Here is a 9,819-nt window from a genome sequence, read left to right on the forward strand (position 1 = left end):
TCAGCCTTAATAGGTAGGCCAACTTTTGGACCGTCCAGTTGTCTGTATGACTGCCGCAGTACAGTATCAGAAAGTGCCAAACAGTGCCCTGGTGGAGTGAGGAGCTGTAAAGAGAAGCAGAGTGCTCTGTTTATATTCTAAAAATGTTTTAAGCTAGCTTGTTTCAAAGATTCTGTACACCAGCTTTAAATGTTTTCCAAAAGCACACATACACTTATCAGTGTTTCTCAAACTTTTTACAGTGTGTACCACCTGAGAAAATGTCAAGCTCTCCCAAGTACCAAGCATGAAACTCATAAATCTTACAACACAAAATTAGTATTATTAAATTAGTAAAATTAGTATCTGCAGTAAAGATTTTTATTTGTAATAATTTATTCTGTTTTGGGAGTGTTTTTTATGTATCTGTATTATATTATACATACACATTAAAAGTGAATCTCTGTCCAAATGCACTCAGTTTACTTCTTACTCACTATGAGCATCATTCATTATTCTCCCCCAGTAATTAAGGTTAGGATATGTATTTTTTTTTATTCCAATCCATTCTTCTTTTGCAGCATTTAAATAACCTTTATCAGATTTGATGGTTTTCTTACAGACTTTTCAAAAAAAGTGTTTTGCTTTTCTTTCTCAAATGTGGGGATTAAATTGTGTTAAAATGTACAAAACAGTGATGTCATGTTTTGAGACGAGGACCCAGGCACAGAGAGACTTGCTGAATTTAAGAATCATATGATTTAAGAAAGAAATTTGCAGACTTGCACAGAGATGGTAATATTTTGATGACTGATAACGGAGATGAAGACAACAGACGATGAGGACAGGGAGGAACAGGGGTTTAAATGCACCCAGGAGACAGTCAGAGAGAACTTAGGACAACTGAAGACATTTAAGGATGCAGGGACTGACAGAGACAGGGAAGAAGTCTCATTGTGACGTGTAAAGTTTATCTTGCCTCGCTGGGCAGCTCTCTGGGTGCTCAGCACCCCCAAAGCTCTAATCCTAGAATCGCCCCTGGTTGATATGAAAGGAAGGTTGGAGATTGGCCTAATTAGCTATAATTAGCAAAATGAATATCAATGGTACTAAAAGTAACTGTAGATAATATTACATCTGTGGGATGGTTATTGGTAATTTTTCTCTAATGATAAAAAATTTTATTTGTGAAGAAGTTCAAGAAGTCATTACTAGTTAACGTTAAAGGGATGGTTGGCTCAGTAGAGCTCTGACTTTTAGTCAGCCTGGCTACAGTGCTGAATTGAAACCTAGGGTTGTTCTTATTTTCTTCAATCAGTGATGAATAGTAAGATGTTCTGGCTTTGCGGAGGGCTTTCTTGTAAAGCAACAAACTATTTCTCCAGGCTAAATAATGATCTTCTAAATTTGTGACACGCCATTTTCTCTCCAGCTTACGAGTTATCTGCTTTAGGCTACATGTTTGAGAATTATACCACGGAGTCAGGTACTTCTGATTTGAGGCCTTAGTTTTCACAGTAAGATCTAATGTTACAAGATCAACTGGCCCACAGAACGTTCTTCCTGGAAACTCTATTTTACCATCTGCTGTGAATAAATCTCACACATTTCAGTGATCCTGAACAAATGTAGATTTCTTTATTTGCACTGAAATAATGTACTAAGTGACTTTGTTTCTACTTTGTGATAAACTTCTGAATGAATTAAAAAGTTAACACTGAAATGATAATTTTAACAGAGATGTGGCATTTTTCAGCATTGATGATGCACATTTAGTAGGTTCCAATCAAATACTACTTGCATTTTTCAAAATATTAGTTTTTCCTGTGTGCTGTTTTTATGCTGTTATGTGTCACTTTCTTGAGAAACCAGTTTTAACTTAGAGGTAACACTAAAAGCTGTCATCTCCTGTAGAAGTGTGAACAGGAACAGAGGAAGCCACAGTCAAATTCTGAGTATTAAAACCAAATGATAACCACTTCCTTCTCAGCTCTTCAGATAAATTCCCGAACCTCCATTTAACACATCACCTTTACTCTTTGAAGACAGTCATAGAGCTTCATCATGGTGGCTTGTGAAAGACAGCTTCTGGGCCTGGCCTTGGCCATCATTGGCTTCCTGGGGACCATTAGCATCTGTGCTCTTCCCGCATGGAGAGTGCATAAATTCGACCATCAATCGAACATTGCGGCTTCCGAAGTGTTCTTTCAAGGTTTGTGGAAAGTCTGTGGTACTTTCAGTGCAGAGCTTGTGGAGTGCAAACAATATGGAGAACTAGTCTATATAAGTCTAGACCTTGAGGTTGCCAGAGTGCTCATCATCATTGCCATTATTATTGGTGTCTTTGGGATCCTGCTTGGTGATGTTGGGAGCAAATTCATCAACTTTGTGCCAGATGAAATGGAAAAGAGCAGAACTGCTATGGCTTCTGGAGTTGCTTTTGTCATTGCTGGCCTCTTTGTCCTAATACCAGTCTGCTGGACCACCATCACCATCATCTATGTTCTGCCTCATGACCATGGAAAGAGGGAACCGGGAGCCTCGCTTTACATTGGCTGGATCACCACAGCACTTCTGTTCCTGGGAGGAGGCCTCCTCTGCAGCTCCTTTATCTGCAGAGATGGAACTGACCAAGATGTTGAGTACCCCAACCCTTAGTTACGCCAACCCTTAGTTACTCATATTTACGTAAGCTTTGAAATCCAGCAGTCTGTTAAAAAACAAAACAAAGGTTGAATGAGTAGAACAAGAAAGTCTACAATGTAATTAAAATAGGAAAGAATATTGGCAATTTGAGGATGTAACTTGATTCTTGATATATTTTGTTGTATTTTATACCATTATAGACACTTTTTCTTTTTATGTTTATTGTTTATGCTGTTTACTATAAAAAATGCGGACACTGTTTTCCTTTTTTCTGTGATCTTTGTAAAAATCAAAAGCATGTGCATTAAAAACTTCCATAAAACATGATTGTGTGGCTTAAATCTAGATCTGATCTTTGTCTTTTTCTTGACTTTTTCTTTATTAAACTGGTTCAATATTGATGGTTATGTTATTTATTTGCAGTTGCATTCAGAATATTTTTCTACAGTATTTGTTTGCATTTTTTGTTTTTATTAGGTATGATTGTATTGTAACAGTAAAATTGTCACATTAAGATGCCTGTTTATAAGAGAAAGAGATCATGTTTTGGGGTTTTGGGCATTTTGAGTTTTGTTTAGTTTTTTTTTTAAAGATGTCTTTATGGTGGCTTTTTTTCTAAAAGAAGGCAATTAAAAAAATATTTGTTTGTTTTCTTTTGTTTGGGTTTTTAAATGTATTGCATCAGATAAAGGACAATACATGTCAGGCTTGGCGAACAATGTAACGAACACAAAATACAGGCTGGATGCCATTGCTTTTTGTACAGTGATTGCCAGAAGATTACTGTAATTGTTGTAAAGTGAAAAGACATGTTGTGTTGACATAACATTCAATAAAGAACAAAAAAGAAAAACAATGGTAGGAAAAAAGCATCTTTGCATATCTTCTTTTTCCTTTTGTCTGCCACAAATTTGATCAATCTGCTCCCAATATGCGAACGATGTATGGGAAAAAACACATGTGACTATGAAACTTTAAACATGCCCAGGAAGTGTTTGAAATGAATACTTTGTTTTATTCATTATAACATAATTGATAATTATGGGAGAATGCTGTGTGAGCCAGTAAACAGGCATAAGATAAACCTGAAATGAAATTGTTTTGAGCCCAACTGAAAGGTTATTGGATATTTTGTTTCTCATCTGTCTCCCACTGTTTCAGAAATATATTCTGTATGCAATAATTATCCCCATGCATTAAGCACACACAGACTACTGATCTCATACGTATATGAAGTTCTTAATAATAGATTCCACTTTAATTTAAACACAGCATTTCTTCAGAAGGATTGAGATTAACAATATAACAACACAAGATGCACCAGAGTGAGTTATAACAATGACAAACCCTGGTTTACTCCTAAACTCAAAAAGCTGTGGCTGGAAAAGAGAAAGGCGTTCAGAAGCAGAGACAGGGACTGCTACAGAGAGGCCAAGTACAGGTTCACTAAAGAAGTGGACATCGCTAAACATCAGCACTCTGAGAAGATGCAGCAGCAGATCTCAGAGAATGACTCGGCCTCTGTGTGGAAAAGTTTTAGGAATATCACCAACTACAAGCCTAAAACCCCCCACTCCACTGATGACTTGCTCTTGGCCAACACCCTTAATGACTTTTACTGCCGTTTTGACGAGCCATCAAGCAGCCTTCACACCTCCAACGGCCCCAACAATAGAGACACTTTGGAAACTCATTCCCCCACCTCTCCCCCCACCATAGAGCCATCACCACCATCAAACACTTCACCTACAACACCCCCCTCCTCACCCCACACTATGGAGGATTTCACACCACCTTCTCCCACTACAACACTTCATATTCATGAAGCAGATGTGAGGAAGCAGTTTAAGAGTCTGAATGCTCGGAAAGCTCCTGGCCCAGACGGTGTGTCTCCTACCACCCTCAGACACTGTGCAAACGAGCTGGCCCCAGTGTTTTCCGGCATTTTCAACTCCTCACTGCAGGCATGTCATGTGCCTGTCTGCTTCAAGTCCTCCACCATAATCCCTGTCCCCAAGAAACCTAGGATCACTGGACTAAATGACTACAGACCTGTGGCTCTGACATCTGTGGTCATGAAGTCATTTGAGCGCCTGGTTCTCTCCTACCTCAAAACCCTCACGGCCCCCCTCCTGGACCCCCTGCAGTTTGCATACAGAGCCAACAGGTCTGTAGATGATGCTATCAACGTGGCTCTACACTTCATCCTGCAGTATCTGGACTCCCCAGGAACCTTGGAAGGAAGATGAATGTGCCTGATCCTATATGCCAGTGGATCACTGACTTCCTGACGGACAGGAAGCAGCATGTGAGGCTGGGAAAGAATGTCTTGGACTCCCGGACCATCAGCACCGGCTCCCCTCAGGGCTGTGTTCTTTCTCCTCTGCTCTTCTCCCTGTACACTAACTGCTGCACCTCCACCCACCAGTCTGTCAAGCTAATCAAGTTTGCAGATGACACCACCGTTATTGGACTCATCTCGGACGGGGATGAGTCTGCCTACAGGAGGGAGGTTGAACGTCTGGTGTCCTGGCGCAGTCACAACAACCTGGTGCTGAATGCCCAGAAGACAGTGGAGATTATTGTGGACTTCAGGAAGCACACAGCCCCACTCCCCCCCATCATCCTGACTGACACCCTCATCACCTCTGTGGACTCATTCCGCTTCCTGGGTACCACCATCACGCAGGACCTGAAGTGGGAGCCCACCATCACCTCCGTCATGAAGAAAGCCCAGCAGAGGATGTACTTCCTGAGACAGCTGAAGAAATTCAACCTGCCAACACGGACGATGATGCAATTCTACACTGCAATCATCGAGTCCATCCTCACCTCCTCCATCACCGTGTGGTACGCTGGAGCAACCATCAGGGACAAACAGAGACTGCAGCGTGTTGTGCGCTCTGCTGAGAAGGTGATTGGCTACAGACTTCCATCTCTGCAAGACTTGTTCACCTCCAGAACACTGGGGCGTGCAGCTCGGATCACAGCTGCACGCCCACTAACACATGACCCTACACTGTGTTCTCTGCATCCGTTCCATTTTTGCACTGTTCACCACCTGCATTCATGTATATATCTATCTACTTAGCACTTATAATTCTTATTTTTATGTTTATTTAAGCGTTGTCTGACAGAATGTTTTGCACTAAGTACCGCAGCAATTTCCTAATGTTGTAAACCTGCTCAACATTTGCCAATAAAACCCTTTCTGATTCTGACTCCAGGCAATGCCAGAGTATCTTATAAACATGCTTTAAGACAACGTGTTGTCTTTGTTGTTACATGTTGATTCCAAAATATCCTCATTGAATTAATATTATTAACAGATTGGAAGAAGTAGACTGTGAAAATGTATGATTGGAGCATATTTGTCTTTTCTCTTGTAAATCTCACACATTTTAGTGATCCTGAACAAATTTAGATTTCTTTATTTGCACTGAAATAATTTACTTAGTGACTTTGTTTCTACTTTGTGCTAAATGTTTATATGAATAAAAAGTTAACACTGAAATTATAATTGTGACAGAGATGTGGCATTTTTCAGCATTGATGATGCACATTTAGTAGGTTCCAATCAAATACTACTTGCGTTTTTCAAATTAAAATTATTATTAGTGCTATTTTTCTTTTTTCATTATGTGTCACTTTCTTTAGAAACTAGTTTCAACCCACAGGCAACACTAAAAGCTGTCATCTCCTGTAGAAGTGTGAACAGGAACAGAGGAGGTCACAGTCAAATTCTGAGTATTAAAACCAAATGATAACCACTTCCTTCTCAGCTCTTTAGATAAATTCCTGAACCTCCAGTTAACATATAACCTTTCCTCTTTGAAGACAGTCACAGAGCTTCATTATGGTGGCTTGTGAAAGACAGCTTCTGGGCCTGGTCTTGGCCATCATCGGCTTTGTGGGGAGCGTCATTATCTGTGCTCTTCCCACATGGAAAGTCACAATAGGCTTCGATGATACCAGAGTGTACTTCAACATTGTGGAGGGTTTGTGGAAGAAATGTGGATTCGCAGCAAACCCAGTCATTACTTCGTGTATGGATTACGAGCACATACATAAAGAGCTGAGGGATGCCAGAGCACTTATCATCATTGCCATTATCATTGAGCTCCTTGGGATCCTGCTTGGTGCGGCTGGGAGAAGGTTTATCATCTTTGTGCGAGATGAAAGGCAAAGGAGCAAAATGGCTCTGACTGCAGGAATTGCCTTCCTCATTGCTGGCCTCCTTGTTGTCATACCAGTCAGCTGGACCACCGACACCTTCACAAGTAATTTTCTTCCTACCTACTCTCCTAATGATGCCAGTAATAGGATGCTTGTGAAGACTAACTGGGGAGCCTCGCTCTACATTGGCTGGTTCACCGCCGTCCTTCTGTTCCTGGGAGGAGGCCTCGTCTGCAGCTCCTTTTTCTCCAGGGATGAAACTGACTAAACCATTAAGTACTCCAACTCTTACCATGCAAGCAAGACCTTACTCATCCATATGTAATAAGGCTTATTTTTATGCAAGGAGTCTATTGGGAATAAGAAAAAGGTTTTCTGAAAGTTTTCATCTTAAGTTTGTCCTTTGAATGAGTAGTTTAACCTAGTATAAAATCAGATTCAAATAGAAAAATCTTGCAGTTTGATTGTGTAACTTGCTTCTGAATCTGTTTTGTTGTATCCTACACCACTATAATCACCTTTCCATTTAAAAAAAATATTAGTTGTGTTGTTTACTTTGTTGTATAGAAAGATATGTTCCTTTTTAGTGTAAAATCATAAAAAGCATGTGCATTTAAAAATGCTATGAAATCTGACTTTGTATCCACCGGTTTAAGTCTATGTTTTATCTTTAAGCATCATCTTTTTATGTGATTATACAACTCAAATGTATGTCAAATGAACATGAATATTTCTGAGCATGTAAAATAATGTGTATTTTTGTATTTCTCATTTTGGTTCCTTTTTTTGTTAAAGTGCCTCAGAAAACATAATAAGAATGAGTTTGTAAAAGATTGGACATACTAGAGTTTTGCATTATAAAATGAAATGACAAGATGATTAAAAAAGTGTTAATAAAGACCACACTGCCAAATTTCACTTTTAATTGTTATTATTAATTATGTTATTTTTATTTTCAGTTGTTACAGACGGGACAGACATGGCTGGGGGATAGGAAAGGGAGGAAGAAAGATGAAGGAAAAGAAAAACAGAGGGAAAGAGGGCAGTGAGAAAGGGCACTTAAGAAGAAAAAAAATCCCCTGGATCACCTGTTGAGAGAAAAGAAAGAGAAGACAAGCAAAAAAAGAGAGCAACATAATAAACACAGCACCATCGCATTAATCTAGCTAAGTGTAAATAATAGTAAATACTAAATAATGAATGTTGTTGTGCAGCACGCAGGACAGGCAGCGCACAATGTGCTTTGAGGTAGCAGCCAAGAAAGGTGTAGTTTGTGTCTATGAACAAACCTGCAACAAGGGCTCGCACTCCAGAGTGTTCATAGACACAAACTACACTTTTCTTGGAGAGCTCAAGAAGGCACCGGAGGGGCATTCTTGTCACCCTCCTGGGAAGAGCTGAGGAAAGCCCGAGACGAGGGGTCACCCTTCTGCTGGGTGACCCCTCTTCTCGGGCAGCAGTGGCATGCCCGCGGGCTCTGCCGGCAGCCAACTGTGCCAGAGTGAACCCCAGGCCCAGAAGCCGGAGGCCCCCCACCCCCCGGGCCACAGGCGCCAAGCAGCCACAGGGAGTGAGCCGGTACATACCTGAGCGCCCAGCCCCGGACACCAAGAACCACCAAGGCACCAACGCCTGAGGGCATCAGTCACCAGCAGGGGTTGCGGTGAGGGGAGACAAGTCTTTGTGGACAATACTTCTTCCATGGTGGAATGGAATGGAAAACGAAAAAATGTTTTTTTGTTTGTTTTTTATTATTATTACTACTACTAATGACCACCCCTGGCTTCTTAAAATAAAAAATGTAATACTAACAATAAATTCAGACACTTGTTGCAGGTTTGCTGCAGGTTTTTTTGTTTTTTCCTTTTCGCTTATTGTTTTAGGCTTAAACCTAAAGTGTAAACATAATCGAGCATTCCATCTTTCATTTTAAGAGGTGTGTTTCATTCAGAGACTATCATCATTAAAGCCGATGTCAACAATGTTCTTTCGTTAACCGCAAAGCCGTTTCAGCAGGCTTTTTGCGTTTGTTTTCTTCAAGACGGTTGCTTACTCCAGTTACACACAACAAGAAGATCTGAATTGACAGCTTGCATTTTAAAAATTCTCTCTGACATCTGGGTACCGCAGTGGTCCTTTAACACATATTTTTTGGGTGAAAATATTATGTTGACAATTGGGAGGAGAGTTGCTTATGAACTGGTTTTTATTTATGAAGAAGCAGAACACTGACTGAAAAATTTACAGCGCATGACCTCACTTCCTGCTCAGATCTTCCCTCACAGATAAAAGTTACAGCTCTCAAGGAGATGGCTATGTCCATCCATCCACACATCCTTTTCAGGGTTGCAGGAGGGCTTTAAGCCTATCCCCGCTGTCTTAGGGCAAGAGGCAGTGTACACCCTGGACAAGACAACCATTCGCACTTAAATTTACACATATGGTGGTGAGAGTCCAATTAACCAACACGAGAAGAGGAGGCTGCATGTGTAAATATATACACTTTGAGATGCTATAAACAGTGCAATGAGAGCATAAAGTGTAAATGACATTTCCACACGATGTGCAAATTCTGAGAGCTAAGTGAATTCTTTCCAACTCTCATGCAAAAGAAAAGTTACTGCACAAAGGTCTTATTTTTACCTGCATTCTCATACTCGGCTCATCTTTTATCCATAATTCCACAGAAGTCAAAACTATTTTCTAAGACAGTCATATTTTATGATGTGTCATATGGCTGTCAACAACATTGGTATTCACATGTTCTAAGTCAGGGGTCAGCAACCTTTAACACCCAAAGAGCCATTTGGACCCGGTTTCCACGCAAAAGAAAACACTGGGAGCCGCAAATTCTTTTTGACATCTAAAATGAAGATAACACTGTATATATTGTTTTTTTTTTGCTTTGTGTGAACAACTAAGGTGTGTTGCTTATGAAATCCATGAAGTGCTACAGATAAAATAACATTTTATCTATGTAATGAACACATTTTGAACTCTTAAAGAAATATAACAAAA

General features: G+C 40.2%; 2 protein-coding genes across 2 annotated transcripts; both read left to right on the forward strand.

Moving 5' to 3' along the window:
* The first annotated feature begins 2,043 nt into the window (after positions 1 to 2,043).
* LOC134635277 (claudin-4-like) lies at positions 2,044 to 2,637 on the forward strand. The gene has a single exon (XM_063484679.1). The coding sequence runs from the start codon at positions 2,044 to 2,046 to the stop codon at positions 2,635 to 2,637; it is 594 nt and encodes a 197-aa protein (XP_063340749.1).
* A 3,844-nt stretch (positions 2,638 to 6,481) lies between these two features.
* Positions 6,482 to 7,069, forward strand: LOC134635278 (claudin-9-like). The gene has a single exon (XM_063484680.1). The coding sequence runs from the start codon at positions 6,482 to 6,484 to the stop codon at positions 7,067 to 7,069; it is 588 nt and encodes a 195-aa protein (XP_063340750.1).
* The last annotated feature ends 2,750 nt before the right edge of the window (positions 7,070 to 9,819 follow it).

Source organism: Pelmatolapia mariae, linkage group LG10_11 (assembly GCF_036321145.2).
Source record: "Pelmatolapia mariae isolate MD_Pm_ZW linkage group LG10_11, Pm_UMD_F_2, whole genome shotgun sequence".
Taxonomy (NCBI): domain Eukaryota; kingdom Metazoa; phylum Chordata; class Actinopteri; order Cichliformes; family Cichlidae; genus Pelmatolapia; species Pelmatolapia mariae.

Coding starts and splice junctions, on each gene's coding strand:
- LOC134635277 (XM_063484679.1), top strand. CDS start 2,044: ATGGTGGCTTGTGAAAGACAGCTTCTGGGCCTGGCCTTGGCCATCATT.
- LOC134635278 (XM_063484680.1), top strand. CDS start 6,482: ATGGTGGCTTGTGAAAGACAGCTTCTGGGCCTGGTCTTGGCCATCATC.